Genomic DNA, 16,671 nt, shown 5'->3' with positions numbered 1-16,671 from the left:
ATACTTGTGGCCCTAGTATCTTGTATTCTGATGCAATTGCAAAGCATCTTCACGCAGCCCTGGTTGTGATGATATTAAATTGTTGTGCGGTGATTGATACAGGTCCATTTCTTGTTTTACTGTTTGCTCTATTTAATAACTTACACGTACAGCTTAACATAGATGTGCTATATGACAGTCATTTCAGACACACACACAAATATCGTCCGCTCCTCGCGCTTCCCTCGCTATACCAAAATGTGGAGCTCTACCAGCTCACACGACCACAGGTCTCCACCGCTCAGGAGCAGTGACAGCGGCGTGTAACCATGCAGGGTCAGTGGCATCGCAAGGTCTATTTTTTAGGAAGAAGTGGAGAGAGGGAGGGGGGGGGGGTCATGCATTCAACAGCAGAGTAGACCGCAGAGGCTTGTGTTGTGGTAGGCCGGTTTATGCCATGTGTCCTGTTATACCAAAATTCCGAAAGGTGGAGGAGACATGGGTCGGTTGTACGTACGCCCTCCCCACCGCGCCTCCCCGCCGTACGTTTTGGCTACGCCACACGTGACGAGCTGGGGTCCGTTTATTTTCAGTGCCATATTTTTTATTTCTCGTTTTCTGTATGTTGCTTTGCGTTGGCTATTACATGCTTGCAATCAGGATACGTACTTAACGTGTGTCCCTGCGCAACAAAGGCGCTTGCTTACATCTGGTGCATATAGATCGGCACCATAATATGGCTTAAAAAGAAAAAAAGAACAACAAACAAACAGCCAAGAAGCACAAGCGAAAGCTCCGATAGTTGTCGAGCTCATCTGCAGTGCACGCGTCGATGCCGATCGACGGAAGACAACCGGCTCGGCTGCGCTCGCGCAGCCGACGGCGCCGCTAAGAGCGTGTTTTCTTCTTTGTGTATAATTACGTCGATGCGTGACAATGACGGCAGCAAAATATTGCGGCTTCATCATAGAGAAAGAAATTCAATAAGAGGGGGCACTCAGCAAAAACTGGCAACAGGAAACACGTCACGCCTAGTTTGAACTCAATCCGTTATTTGACGCGAGCATCGGGAAAAATAATGTGAAATGAACTTACAATGTTTCATTTTTTTATTCTTTCCCACTAAAACTAAAACATTATGGGTATAAATGGACTTATATTTTGCAACTTATTTTTCTTGCATTGCTTAGCAACAAGCTAGCGGCACGCCAGACGTGCGTGCATACGTCATGCGCCAGACATGCCACACGAGCGAGCGAGGCGGCCCGTGCATGTGAAGCTCGTGTGCTCGGCGACCCGCCTGTTTTGGATGTAGCCCGTTTTTTGGGCTCCCGGCGTTCTCTTATGTTCCGTCTGCATTTCGACACGGTACCGCTGCACTACTGGACTACAGCAAAGTGAGGAATTTTGTGTGGCAGTCTGCGACGCCCTTCAAGCACATTTAGGCTTACTCCACAAACTGAAACTATATAGTGACGCATTTATCGAAAAACAGCTCCGCCGTCCAGGCCTACTTATTTAAAGATAACTACTCGTACTGGGAGATGATTGCGACGTTTCCTATGAGCCCAAGCATTATTTTAACTTATTTCTCTAGCTCTATGGCACGCTCGCCGCACCTGGCTTTGTGACGAAAAACACCTCGACCGTGTGACGCAGTTTCGCGTGCATTGAATCTTACCGGGACAAGTTTTGGCTCTTTCTCCAACCACAGACATTATTGGAACTAATTTCGCTACTTTTTGGGGTACTTTTGAAGCACAGTGCCCGCGCTCGGCATGGTGGCGCAGTTAGCGGAAAGCAGTTCGGCTCTGTGCCGCAGTTAGTTTCGCGTGCACTGAATCTTACTGGCAGAAGTTCGTGATGCACTCACTGACCTAAAAATTTACTGTATTTCATAACTTTTGGGAATACTTTTGAGGCACGCTCGCCGCGCCTGGGATTCTTTCTTTATTTATTAATTTGTTCATTTATTTATTTATTTATTACAAATACCTACAGCGCCCGAGTTGGGCATTATTGTAGGGGGTTAATTACAAACATAAAAGCCCACTTCGCGAACAACGGCATCATATCGTCTGTGGTATTAGAAATACAATAATGGTAATTAGTAAAAAAGACAACACATCCAATACTAACAACATCCGATTATAAAATTTGTTACACAATGCATAAAATGGCACACTGGAAATATTGTCTAAAACAGATTCACATAAACTTCTCTATAGCAGATGAAAAATTGGGTGCAGACACTATCTCATCCGGGAGCAAATTCTGCTCTGCAATCGTTCGCGGAAAGAATGAAAACTTAAATACATTATTACGACTTTGGTACGCCCTTATTTTCTTGGAATTGTCGCGTCTTTTAGATTGATAATGAGGTGGTTCTAAATATATGTTCTTATCGATTTCTGTGTTACCGCTGTTAATGTTGTGTAAAAGCTTTAACCTGATTATATTTCCGCGTGTGGACAGCAACTTCCATCCTAGATTTTCCCTGGTTTGCGAACCTCTAATTTTGTAGTCGTAGATTCCCGTGACGAATCTTGCAGCCCTTTTCTGAACACGCCCTAACTTATATTCAAGAACTTTTGTGAAGGGGTCCCATGCTGCGCAAGCGTATTCTAACACCGGCCTAATATTTGTAAGATACAAAGCTTCCTTCAATGGTTTTGGCGCATACTTGAAGTTTCTGTGGAAACGGTGCAAAAGGCGGCACGCTTTAGCGCTTGTTCTGTCAATGTGGGATGTCCAGTCTAATCCCGCAGTTAACGTGATGCCCACGTAATCGACTTCGTCAACGCATTGTACTAAAACATTATTTATTGAGTATGAACTGGGCACCTTTTTTTTGTTCGTAAATTTAACATAACACTTTGCTACGTTCAAATCCATTTTCCATTTAGCACACCAGGAACAAATTTTTTCGAGATCAAACTGCAACACACTCGTATGTTCGGCACAAGACACAGGATGGTACACAATGCAATCATCCGCATACAGTCTGATATTTGAAACACAGCCTTCACATAAGTCATTGATAAATATGAGGAACAGCAATGGCCCAAGGACCGACCCTTGAGGCACACCTGATAAAACATTAACCGTTCTCGACGTCGCACCGTTAAGAACCACTTTTTGCTGCCGTTTATACAAATAATATTTAATCCAACCGTAAAGTCAATCGGGGAGGCCAAGAAATGATAGTGTGTGCAAAAGTAAATCATGCGGGACTACATCGAACGCCTTTCGAAAATCATTAATTATAGCATCAATCTCTGTACTATTGTTAAAGCCTAGTGCAACGTCATGTATGAATTCAGTAAGTTGAGTGGTACAGGATAATCCCATGCGAAATCCATGCTGGGTCGGGATGAAAAAATTATGGTCATGAAGACGCTTAATAAGACCAGAGTAAATAACATGTTCTAGTGTTTTACAACAAACAGATGCCAAAGACAGCGGTCTGTAATTGCTTGCCAAATCACGACGACCACTTTTAAATATAGGAGTTACATTGGCCATTTCCAAGTCATTAGGTAATTGTTGAGAATTTATTGACTTGGTAAATAATTCAACCAAGATAGGAGCAATACTGTGGGAACAGCGTTTCAAGACGTGATTTGATATACCATCCGGACCATGAGCAGAATGAGGATTAATGTGGCACAACAGAGCCCTAATTCCAGCCTCATTTAAAACGATGTCATGCATTTGAGGTAATTGTTCGTGTAATTCAGGTATCGGAGTATGACGACATGCTGTGAAGACAGAGTGAAAATATTCGTTAAAGCAATCAGCATTCTTTGTGTCATCAGTTAACATATCACTTTCATGCCGGAGAGCCGGAACGCCGACACTGTCTTTTCTGTTGCTTTTGACATATCGCCATAGCTCCTTAGGATTAGATCTTATTTTATCAGCTAGCGACAAGTATGTTATTTTTGCTGCCTTTAATTCTTGTTTCAAGTTTTCAATTTGAGTTCTAAGCTTGTCATATAAGTTCTGACATAGTGCTATCTTGAATGCCTTGTATACTCCGGCCTTCTTTCTTATTGACAGACGCAGTTCTTTGTTAATCCAAGGTTTATCCATTCTACGTCTAGATGATATCACTCTCGAGGGAATGTATTTAGCGACCAAAGACAGGATTTTGTCTCTGAACAGAGCCCATAATCTTTCTATGCTGTACTGACTGCTGTATTCCAGAAATACTGGCCGGAATAAGTGTAACTCTTCGTCTATGGCATTATAATTCCCCTGTTCATACACAAAAATCTTTCTCGCGCCATTCTTGCTAACCTGTAACTTCTTGCACACTATTGTTGCATATACGACCTCATGATCACTTATTCCTGGTGCTGCCTTAACTGCTTCAACTAAATCATCATTGTTGCTAAACGACAAGTCCAACGTACTGTCCTTAGCTGAACCATAACGCGTTGTGAAATTTACAAACTGAGCAAGTTCATTGCTACGTGTTAGTTCAATGAAGGCCAAGTGAAGTGCCGAGGCGCTCGTCGCTACAGGATAGCGGTCACGCCATACAACGTCAGGCATGTTAAAATCGCCCCCAAGTAGAATAGTTTCCGATGATAAGACCGACAGTTATTGTGCAAGGCTGTGAAATGGTTCTACGCTTGTTGAAGATGGTGGCCTGTAAAACGATCCCATCACAAGGCTGTTACCACCAGAAACCAATATTCTGCACCAAATGCATTCAGAAGAAACATCACAGTATAACGGTACACTTCTGATTCTGTCATGTACAAGAATGAACACACCTCCTCCCTGGTGATTACGATCTTTTCGATAAGCTATGTATTCGGATGGAAATACTTCACAATCCCATATGCCAAGGTCGAGCCACGATTCTGTTCCGATGACAATATCGGGTTGTGAAATGCGCAGAAGGCTAGAGAATACGTCTGTTTTATTCTTCAGGCTCTTAAAATTGATAACGATGACGGACAGGCGATCCCCCGAGTTTCTTCTGAGCCGCGGTGGCTCACGCTTTGTTTGCTATTGAATGTACTCCCGTACGGAATCCGTTGCATCATCGTCATCATAAGTCATCTTGTTGTACTTCAGCTTATCTATAGCTCCAGAGTTCTGTTCTCGCGCATAAGCAATCAGTTTGCTTCTGCATCGCCGAACCTGCTGGGAGTAGTCTTCACTCAGTGATATTCTGCTGTCTTTCAATTTCGAAGCCGCAGATAGAAGACGCTGTTTGTCCTTGAATAGTCCAAACTTCACAATAATGGGCCTTGGTGTATCGTTATTATGTCTTCCCATCCTGTGAGCTCTCTCAATTGTTGACGGTTCAACAGTAATACCCAGTTTGGCCGAGCAGGCAGATATAACCTTCCGTTCCGATTCATCCCATGTTTCGATCTCGTTCTCATCGTCTATGCCGAAAAACAGTAAATTATTCCTACGTGAACGATTGTCGAGTTCATCCTGATTGATCAATACGTTTCGCATAGCTTTTGAGAGCTGGTTATTCTGCGCTTGCACTTCTTCTCTGTCCGCAAGCGCAGACAAAACAGATAAATCCTCAGCTAATTTGGCAACTTTTGACGTTAGATTCCCAATTTTGTCTTCGATTTGCTTGTGCTCAGTTCGCAGTGTTTCTAACTGTTTAATTATTTTGTCATGACCTGCCAATATCTTTGGTAACGAAGGTATTGCTTCCATTATTTCACGCTCTTGCTTTTCCGACAGAGGGCCAGGGTTCTCTTCGACGTCACCAGCTAATAGTAATCTTATTCTAAACAAAAAAATGGCTGTGGCTTAGCTAAGGTTAAGCCCAGGATGCGAAGCATACTAGCCCTTTCCTTTCCCGCCATCGCGCTATACAACTGGCCTCGACGAGAGCGCGCCGCTCTTTTATACAGCTGTTATGACGCCAGTGCCCTAGCGGGAGGAATGGGAGTTAGGCCACAGCACCGGCTGTGCGACCGCAGGCGAGCGCAAGAGCTGAGCCCGGCTTGCAGCTGTTGTGACGTCAGTGCCCTATCGGGAGGAGCGGGAGTTAGCCCGCACTACCATCTGTGCGACCGCAAGCGAGCGCACGAGTTGAGCCTCCGCTTTTGCAGCTGTTATGACGTCATATGGTAGCTACGCGGCCGCGCGCGGCGCAGCAAGGAAGAGCGTGGTTGTGCGGCTAGTATGGTTCGCATAAAATCTATCGCACCAGTACCGAGACAGATACCTGCACGAACAAGAACAAACCGCCGCAACGACCAGGTGGGCTCCGGTACCGAGTTTTCATGCGTGCTAGTTGGCTAATAACGGTAAAAAACACCAACCTGAAGAAAGAGCAGCTGTGAGTGTTTCGACCGCATCTCGGCACCAGAACCCAAAGGCCTTGTCTGTAGCAGGCGTTTCAATAGTCTTTCCTCGAACAGCGAGCGCGCTCGGTGACGGGTAGTGACAACTGCTATCACTCTGGGTACTGAAGATGCATCCAGACATGGCCATAACCACCAGTCAGTGATTACAGCCGGGCACTGTCCTCCGGGGAAGTCGCTGATGTCGTTAGTTGTGCACGTGTGTGTAAGCACCTGTTGTTCCTATTCATTGTGAAGCTGCTAGCAAAAAGCAAGCTGGCCGTGGTGAGTTAGTTTTGCGTGTACTGAATTTTAGTTGGACAAGTTTGTGACGCTTTTTATGGCCCTGCAACAACATATACCTTATTTCGGTACTCACGCTTGTCGAAAGCGCTATCAGCTATTGCCGAGAGTGATAACACGGGAGTGCGCTGCTTGCGCCGGCAGGACGCGTAAGAGATAATGCCGAGGAGCTCAAGAACTTGACATTTCTGTCTTCTGAGCGACTGAAAACAGGCTTTGCACCCACAAATCTGTCGTGAGTGCGACTAGAAGGCTTTCTGCGAGCGTGTAACATGTAAGCGCATGGTCTGGGTCTGTGTTGTAGCCACTTCTGTGTACTTGGCGTACCATGGCGTCGACTGAGGGCAAGTTGTTTTGGAAACGCGCAGTCACCCGTGTATTTGTGCTCTTAAAGTGCAGGAAATAATACCCGGGAAGGGAGGGATGCTTGAAAACCGGATGTTCTCCTGATTTTATGGCATTGTTTGGAAGGAGTCTATTTGCTACGAAATGTATCTAAACGTGAACTTATCTGTGATGCCGCTCATTCACCACTTACGCACTTTTCGCCTCTACACACGATATTCCTGTTAGGTCAATATACCAAAATGATACACGCTTGTAATTTAATTTTTTTCAGCTGATGGCATATGGTGGAGCTTCGTACGGCAACGACTGCTGCTTACATGGTGTCACAACTTTGTATGAATGCACAAGAAGCACGTAACGAGCATTTATATAGAGCAAATAAACATTTCATCATTTCAGAAGACGTCTTGCGTTTTCCTTATGCAATTTCACATGACACAGATTCGGTGGAGCCTTGTAAAGATGTTTCGCAATAGTTTTACTAAATAATAAAACGATTCCGTGCCAAGGCCGCGCGTGGTTCAGCAGTAGAAGCGAAATAAAAAGTGCTGCGCCGATCAGCGGAGCCGGCGTCACGTGTACCAACTGGCGTTCAAAACGCGCGCGCCCAATACCGAGACCGGATGGTGTTAATACCATCCGCTTGGTGCGCTACAGTCAATTCGGCCGCTAGGCTCTATGGGAGTGTCCGCGCTTGTTGAAATTTCTTTCTGTACGGCTTGATTGTGAGCGTAGAAGCGCCGTCAGCTTTAGCTTTGAAGTGAACTGGAGAAGGCTCAGCCCCGATATCGGTGCCGCCGATCAGCGCCAGCGTTGTCACAGTGGCTCGCAAACTGATTGGCCACGTTGCCCTACGGCTGCCGCACAAATGGGTCCCGATCGAATTCTCTGTACGGCGGCAAGCCGTATACAGCATGTCTGTATAGCGACGAAGTGTGTGTGTCAGCGCACGTCACTGATATACCCAGAATGGATGCACCAGATAGAGCACAGCATGCGTTGGGCGTACAAATGCAGAGTTTTTTTTTCTTTTGCCTGAGAAGCAATTTGCAGGATGAGTGGGTTTGTTTGTGGTTGCAAGCTTGGCTGTACAATATGGCACTCCAGCGTTGTCTTAGACACCACGGACAAAGAATTCTGCCAGTCGAGTAATTACTTGCGCGGGTGATGGATATGGTTCATTTATTTCAAAGCATGGCTCGTCATATATATTTCGCCTAGTAATTTCGTTGAATTTTGTCTCGAATAGGCCTATATATACTGCTGCCTGTATATGTAGTTCAATATACAATATACTTGAAATTATTTAGGTTTTCGTTTGTGCGTCGCTTCACTCGGTGACGTGGAGCGAAATATGGACGTGCAGTGGGAGTAACTACTGTCGTTCGTTCTCCCGTTGCTCTATTTCAGACTAGGGACTAAACACTTACTCTCTGAAATTTGCATTTCGGAGAGTAAGGACTAACGGCATGCACATTCATGCAGTTAGTCCATTGAGGGATGAAAGCGCCCTCTTTAGGACTAACGGCCCAGTTACTCCCGTTTTCCACGTGATTTTGCTTAGAGTGTAGGGATATATAAACCCCATGAGAGCAATTCAGGGTGCGACGGCGGCGAGCGACGGCATCGAGCGACAAAACGGGCCGTCGCTTGTACAGATCGCTCGGTTCTAGCGATCTAGAATTCGTCGCTCGTCTCCCGGAAGTGCTATGAGTGACTAGCCAATAGCGCGAAGCCGGAACTCGATGTACATCACTCAAATACTACCAATTGTCGCCCGGAACGAGCAAACGATTGTAGTTTTATACGTGGAAGGATAAGAACCTAATGCAAGACCGTCGGACATATTTAATGCTATTTTTTACAGTAAAACACATCAACTTCAATGACTAGACCACGCGTCACGGTAGTTTCGACATGTATTTGTAGCCCTCATACCGGCAACAGCGGGGAGATGTCGCTCAATATCGTCGCTCGCACGGAGTACGACTTGTAGGCGACGAGCGAACGCAACAGCCACCTCTTGCACGAACGCGCTCCGCTTGTGCTACTCGAATAACGACGCCATCGCCTTCAACACGGAGATCGCACTCAAAGGAGTTGAAGACTTGGTAACAGCGAGATCCCTAGATCCATTCTTGGGATGGCAGACCCAAGACGAACGCGATAAGGCCGTCGACAAAGTCAAGAAGATGCAACACACGGAAATGGGTAACCTGCCTCAGACCGTATTGCTGGCGATCAGGAAGCCGTACATGATCACGCTCAACATCGACGTCAAGGACGGACTCGTCACCGGTGCCGTAGGCACTTTCCGAATCATCGAGTACGACACGCCTAACCGACTGTGATTCGAGTCCCACGAGTCCAACACCGGGCGTCTTGCGCGTATCAAAACGAAGCCGTTCAGAGATTCGGCTATAAAAGACGCGATTTTTCCATTGACCCGAAGCTGGTCCCGATCGAACTGAGATATGTCACGATCTTCTTGGACCGGAAGACCACAGTAAGTTGCAAACGCACTCAGTTCCCTCTGGTGCAGGCGAGTGCGCTCACCATGCACAAGTTGCAGGGAGCGACTTACTCGGCAGTCGTATAAGATTACGACAAGAAGCACCCCCAAATGTTGGTACACGTTGTCTTGAGTAGGTGCACTGATATCAACCGACTTTGCATTTCAAACGCTCGAGGTTTCTTCGCGTTTTACCATAGAACCGAAACCTTGGACAGGGAGTTGCAAGACGACTTCAGGCACCTGGAAAATCATCACCTGGCCACCGCCACGAAGGCATGCCTTGCCATGTTACGGGAACCGCACTCGATCTCGTTTGCCACTTCAACGTGAGATCGCTTTGTCTTTATTCCAAAGATATAACGCATGACTTCGTACTTAACGAGGTTCAGGTGTTGTGTCACTCGAAAACGCGGCCGAAGTCGCCGAAGAGACCGGCTACGCTGGAACATCGGCCGCGAACCGAAGTGATAACCGCTGTGCCGTCTACGGAAACAAAGAAGCATGTGTGACCGCGTACACACTTACGTCTGACCCGGTCGACTACGACGATGCGTGTGCCGTGAAAACCCGCGATGGAACCGTCATCTTCACCGTGTACATTTCGCCGGCCACTTCCAAGGCCGACCAAGGACGCCTGGTTAGGTCGGATGGTAGAGCGGCTGCCCGAGAAAGGCGGTGGTCCTGGGTTTGAGTCCCGGACCAGGACGAATTTTTCTTCAACTGTGAGGCTTTTTTTTTTCAAAGAACCCGTAGGGGTTTACATTGTAGGAATGGCTACGAGCGGGTGGATGCCTGATATTTCCCTTCACTAGAAGCAATAATGAGACATAGTCACGTCCATTTCACATGCTGTTGATGAAAGACTTCAAAAAAGGGATCACTGAAGTCTGCGGGTTGTCTTCAAGGTCAAAAATGCACGCGTAGCAATTCGAAGCGAGGTGAAGATGAAGCAGCATATTCACCCTCTAGGCATACGTTATCTATGCCCTTAAAATAATTGTTAGTTGGCTACCTCCTTCTCCTTAAAAAAATGTAATAAAGTGTGTACTGTGTGTATATTCAAGATATTGTCGGTGCATAGTGTTAGTAGAAAAACTTTATATATATATATATATATATATATATATATATATTTTGTTGAAGTAAAAAAATACGGATTAGGTAGCCACCACCGGTGCTTCTAATGAGCTGTTCTGTTGTCAGGACTTGCAGAAATAAATTGAAGTGCAAGCCGTCGGCACGTCCGCTCCAACAATGATGCAGTAAACTTTTGGCCACAATAAAATTTTAAGTGAAAATGTTGAGACAACCTAAAAGAAGCCTCAAATGATGTGGATAACGTAACTATGGTAATGACACTTTGGGGGTACGCATGGGCACCCCGCTTCACTCATAGCTGGCGCCTGTGGCTACAGGAACCATATTTAATTATAACTACAATAGTATAGCACTGTACAATAGTATTGTTTAGCTATCTAGTATAACGTGTATGTCTTCATGCAGGACGACAATTTTCCGTATATGAAATGCGTTCGACACCACGCAATGCAAAGCGTGTGGGTGAAATGAGTGACATGTCCTAGATAATAAGTTAAAATTTTTCTCGTAGACTTGATGTTGCTGAAAACCATGAACCAGTTATCACCATGCATGATGTGAGAGTTGTATAATCAGAATAGCCAGTTCTATTTCCTCATTAGTGCGGCCGCTTTTTTTACGGTATGTCAATCATGTTGGCCGAAGTCAATGCTCCGAGCGCACACTGTTCGTATGCCTTGCTGAATGTCCGTATGCTCACGGCGTGATGTGTGTAAATCTTCTCGTGAATATGGCACTCAGTCGTGCCATCAATATTTCGCTAAGGAGAGCAAATATAAGCATTCATTCATATAGCATATATTCATAGGCATTCATATAAGCATTCAGACTGCACGAGCTATCCACCAACCTAAACAAACCTCCGGAAAGCGAAACTACGTTTTCATGGACGTGAACTTCTACATTGCTATTCGCAGCTTGGGATCCCGATGGGCCCCCTAGTGCTCCAGGACCACGTGAGCTGCTACCACCTCCGGGATCGCCAAGTCATCTCGGGCCGCTTCCCCCACGTGGTTCCCACCCTACAGTGGTTAGCGGCCGCCTTCAGCCAGGGCCTGCTGGCCACCAGCGACACAAAGAACCTGGTTCCAGTTTATCTTCTCCAGCACCCTCACCGGTGCCTTTTGATTTGCCAAGACCTGAAGGAGATTACCAAATATTGCAGCCTCGTGGTCCTCCTGTGCGTCCTCAAAATGTGCCATTTCAACCAGCGCCACTCTCAAGGTTTCGAGTTCCACAGCGATGGCCGGGACAATCGCAGCAAGGCAATCCACCACTTGGCCTCAAAGGATTCCCTACTGTACAGCGCCTACCACCGGACATCAGTGGCGCCTTGCCACAACGGCCTGTGCCAGCGGGACTGCCACTGGGGATGCCGGGCAGACTACCGCTCAGAGGCGCGGTACACCGGCCACACGAAATGCCAATGGCTGGTTTTCCAGGGGCGTACAGCGGAGTCCTACCGACCGCTCCTCCTGAATTACCACGAGTTGTGCCACAGTGGCCACAACCCGGAGGGCGACTTCCAGCAGCACACCAGCCTTTTACGCGACCTCGAGGACCTGGAGTCATACCGCCGCCTACTAGCGAAGAACCATGCGAAGATGAAACCACCACACCGAAGCCTTCCTTGCCGACAAAATGCACCACCGTAATTGGGACGGCCTGCTTTCTCGACACAGGTGAAGAAATAGTGGCTGGATCCCCACCGCGATCTCGGTTTCCTGCAAGACAAGGCGGTGAAGGAATCTCCATCGTTAGCTCCATGGGAAAACGTTTCAACATATCAAATCCAGTTGGCAAGTTTTACGACAGCGGAGGACCAAACGGTGGTCCATCTAAAAAAATTTTTGGCAGCAGGTCTTTTTTCCGAAGTGGAAAATCGCCTATACCTGTAGCAGCCTCGAATAAGACGTTCGAGGAAAGAGCCTACTTTCAGCAGCGGCCCCTGAATGAACGTGCGTTCGATGGTGGGTCTTCGAGCAGATTTGCGTGTGCTGTGTACGGGTCTTTGGTACCGATCGTATTAGTAATTGCTGTTCTTGGCTGGTGCCAGTGGAAGGATTACCGTAGGCGAAGGCACTACCGCCTTCTCGGTTCGTTCCGTGATTCTCGACACCCGACATACGAACTCGACCCAGATTGTGACGACTGCGACTACAAGAGTGCTCTGCAGCTTCCACAGACAGCCATTGCTAGCTGATGCTTGGAAACCAGCACGCTGGTGTTCCATTTTGACAGACTCATTCCAATATTGTTTTTAATTGTTCATTTACTACATTATATGCCTCTTCCTGCACTAAGTGGAAATAAAGCTAGTCATACCCAGTACTTAAATAGCGTATACGTGAGAACAACGCGTTAATTCTGAATATACGAGGATTGGGAAAGGCGTAAAATATGGTAGACTTCAAAGAAAATCATTTCCCGTGGCACACTGTGAATCGGCAGCTGTGGCGCTGCCCGACGGTGCACTTAGATTGCGCACAGCTACACTTTCTGCGACAGCAGTCGTTGAGACTTGCTTTGCTTGGATGTCCCTCGTAGACCTGCGTGTGAGACCACCTATGACAATGAAAAAAAATTATGCACACACAGTGCACATCTGTCTAAGTAAAAGCTATGAACCGAATGCGGTGTGTCTGTCGTTTTTGCAAATTGCAGCCTCAAGCTGCAATTTGCTAAACCACGGCTTTAATTTGATGCAGTCTTTGTGTTTATGCACTACAACGCTCACAGGCTATGCAGAAATGTTAACAGCGGTTCGTGCGAATGCACATTGGGAGATTGTGTTAAGGGTGTCACGAGGACAAAGGCACTGTTTGTCGAATGTCAGGTCCTTGCAGACAAACTGCGGCACCAAGAGCAATGGTGATGTTAGCTATTATTTGCCCGTTTCATTCCTGCCTAATGCGCTAAGGCACAAGCTCGATCAGCGTCGTGACGCAAGCACCAACCGTCTCAGGGAGCCTCATGGTCACGGGGGCCTGCTGTGGTTGCCTAATGGTCCGAGAATACGGCAGTTGTTCTAGCTAGGAGCACCATTGCACACGCAGTTTTGTTTATTTTCTGGGTGCGAGCTTTTTCGGCAAAACCGCAGCTTCAGCTGCCAGTAGGAGTACCAGCAGCTGCAGGCAGCAAAGTCGAGGAGGTTCGCAAAGAAGGATATGCGAACGTGAAAAAGGTTGTTTTTTTATGTATCAGGTACCAGAAGCAGCACTTCCATGTATGTGTGCAAAGCCGCGCCTTTAATATGATAAAACATTCCTCGCGAAAGCACAGAGATAGAGGGAGTTGCAATATCGCGTGGTGAGAGTGAACCTGCATAAGGATTATCAGTTAATTTTGCCTTTATGATGTTTCTTTTTCGTATCTCCATCAACAGAGATGAATGCGAATGCGATTACAAATGCGATATTATTGATGGAATGTCTGAGCACAGTGCTGTGTTCATTGCAGTTCCAGCCATTTATTTAATTATTTGTTTATTTATTTATTTATTTATTTACTTATTTATTTATACCTTAACGACCCAGAAGAGCACTACATAAGGCTCTCTCGTCCCTAAGTGCCGCTATATCTACCGCACACGCGCTGACTTTAATCGCCCTGATAATTTGGTAATAACAGACGCCCTATGCGATTCTTTTCATGAGTTTGAACTAATAAGTACCACTAGCGATACTAATACATCGACAAGTTTCTTCAAAAATCTTGTCAGTAAGTGTATCAACCATTTTACTCCTTTAAAAACAAAGAAAACTAACACCGAAATTCTTTGGATGACTAGTGACCTTTTGCATTTATCACGTCGTGTGGCCAGAGTACGTCGATCGAAACGCTCTGGTGGCTCAACAAAACTCACGCAATTCCATAGCGCTAAACAAGAACTCTGTTCTAAAATCGTTGCTGCAAAATAATTTTATTACAAGGTAACCTTGCCGAAATTAATGACGGGTAATCCACGTAAATGTTGGAAAGCAATCCTACAACCTGGGTCATTATAGGACACGTTAATATATAACAATGTTGAAGTTTCTGATTCGCAGACAATAGCTCCTTCTTTTAACACCTACCTCCACTCTGTCTTTGCAACTTATAACACTGTAACTCCTGTTTTTCATTCCGAATCATACCCTCCAATCGACGATATATCGCTGTCTTCTGAGTGTGTACCCAACTTAAACCTAAACTTTGACACCAAGCAGTCGTGCGGTCCTGACGGTATCCCGACTGTTTTTCTCGTCCGACACTCTCTTTGGTGCAGCATATGTCTAACAATTATCTTTAGAAAATCACTCTCAAGTGCCACCTTTGCTCCCTCGTGAAAGTAATGTCAGCAAATTTATTGTGATGTGACTGTATGTCAGAGCGGTTTAACTGGTTGAAACTAGTAGTGACGGAATCCAGCTAAGCAGCGGTCCGTCAGTCAGTGTGCTCCGAACATCGGAGAGTGTCGGACGGGCCCGTCCGTGAGAGCTGTTTTTTATTCTTGTGCAAGTGAAAATGCAGCGCTCATTAGAACAAAGATTTGCGATGAAGTTTTGTGTGAAACTTGGCAATACCGCTGCGGAAACTGTTACTATGCTCAAGACTGCTTATAAAGAACATGCCTGGTCAGATCGGCAAGTGTTTCGGTGGCACAAGGCCTTTTGGAAGGCCGGGAAGAGGGCGACGACAAGGACTGCGCTGGATGGCCATCCACGACCACTACGACTGACAATGTGACACGAGCGAGGGAACTGTTGAACTCAGACCAACGATTAAGTGTTCGTTTAATGGCCGACATGTTAAACGTTTCGAAAACTCAAGTTCATGAAATTATTACAAACGATATCAGCATGCGGAAGGCGTGCATAAAAATGGTTCTAAAAGTGCTCACTGACACCGAAAAGTCACGCCGCGTTGAAACATGCCAAGAAAATCTCAACATGTGCAAAGGTGAGCGAAAATTTTTGGACAACGTCAATACAGAAGACGAGACTTGGGTATTTGAATATGACCTGGAGACCAAAAGGCAATCATCTGAGTGGCACACACACGCGTCCCCTCCTTAGAAGAAAGCCAGGATGAGCAAATCAAAGATCAAGATCATGCTCACTGTCTCTTTTTTGACATCCATGGACTGGTTCATCATGAGTTTGAAGAACCTGGAACCACTGTGAACTCCAAATTTTATGTGGAGGTCCTCGAAAGACTGAAACGCAGGGTTCAACATATCCGGCTGGACATTGCACACAACTGGAAGTTGCACCACAATAATGTGCTGGCCCACAGTGCCTTCATCGTCACCGACTAGGGGCCAACGATCCCCCAGCCCCCGTACAGCGCGGGCTCGGCTCCCCCCCGACGTTTTTCTGTTTCCATGCCTCAGAACACCCCTGAAAGGCAATCATTTTGGGACAGCAGACGTGATTAAAGCAGCTAGCACCACAGCATTAAAGGCCATTCTGGAGGAGGACTACCACAACGCATTCGAGAGCTGGAAGTCTCGCTGGAGCCGATGTATTGACGCAAAAGGCGAGTATTTTGAAGATTTTAAAACTTTTTGTAACAACAAATTCAATAAATGATTTTTAATCGCCTTACTGACATTACTCTCAGGACAGACCCTGTACATGCACCTTGAAGGTATGTATGTGGAAAGCATTTCAACCTCTGCTTGCTTTTCTGGCATGGAATAAAACGGCCTTTTGTCTCTAAACCACTTACTTTTAAACTATTCCGTTTGGTTCATTTTCCTAACTTCTGCAGAGTTGCATTCACAACTTTCATAGTTAACCGGCTCCGTTTTAATTTTTGCTTCCTCAAATATGCCCTCCTGTCATGCATAATTTGGAAGGCCTTCTGTTAGCAATGGGTATTGTATTTCAAGACTATCAGTGCAATGCTGCATGAAGAAGCCTATTCTTCGAGTGAATTATTGTTCAGCTTGATATCATGATACTGCTGCATGGTTGTTATTTACCTCTGCAAGAGAATGGTCCTGCCGTCCTACCAAGGGTGCATTTCATGGGTATTACTCTCTTTCTTTTGACATTAGTTTATGAGGCTCACAGATATATATCTGTGTCAACAATAATACCTGACATCTAA

General features: G+C 46.0%; 1 protein-coding gene across 50 annotated transcripts in view; it reads left to right on the top strand.

Annotated features, from left to right (window-relative positions):
* The window catches only part of LOC139057671 (collagen alpha-1(I) chain-like), a 309,476-nt gene extending 296,570 nt beyond the window's left edge, over positions 1-12,906 (top strand). For all 50 annotated transcript variants that reach the window (XM_070536341.1, XM_070536339.1, XM_070536338.1 and 47 more), the window contains one exon: positions 11,493-12,906. In XM_070536341.1, the coding sequence (XP_070392442.1) occupies positions 11,493-12,778 (1,286 nt within the window). In that variant the 3' untranslated portion in view covers positions 12,779-12,906. The remainder of the gene's footprint in view (positions 1-11,492) is intronic.
* The last annotated feature ends 3,765 nt before the right edge of the window (positions 12,907-16,671 follow it).

Source organism: Dermacentor albipictus, chromosome 3, assembly GCF_038994185.2.
Source record: "Dermacentor albipictus isolate Rhodes 1998 colony chromosome 3, USDA_Dalb.pri_finalv2, whole genome shotgun sequence".
Classification (NCBI taxonomy): Eukaryota; Metazoa; Arthropoda; class Arachnida; order Ixodida; family Ixodidae; genus Dermacentor; species Dermacentor albipictus.
The sequence above is the reverse complement of the archived record's forward strand: the minus strand, read 5'-3'. Positions and strand labels throughout refer to the sequence as shown.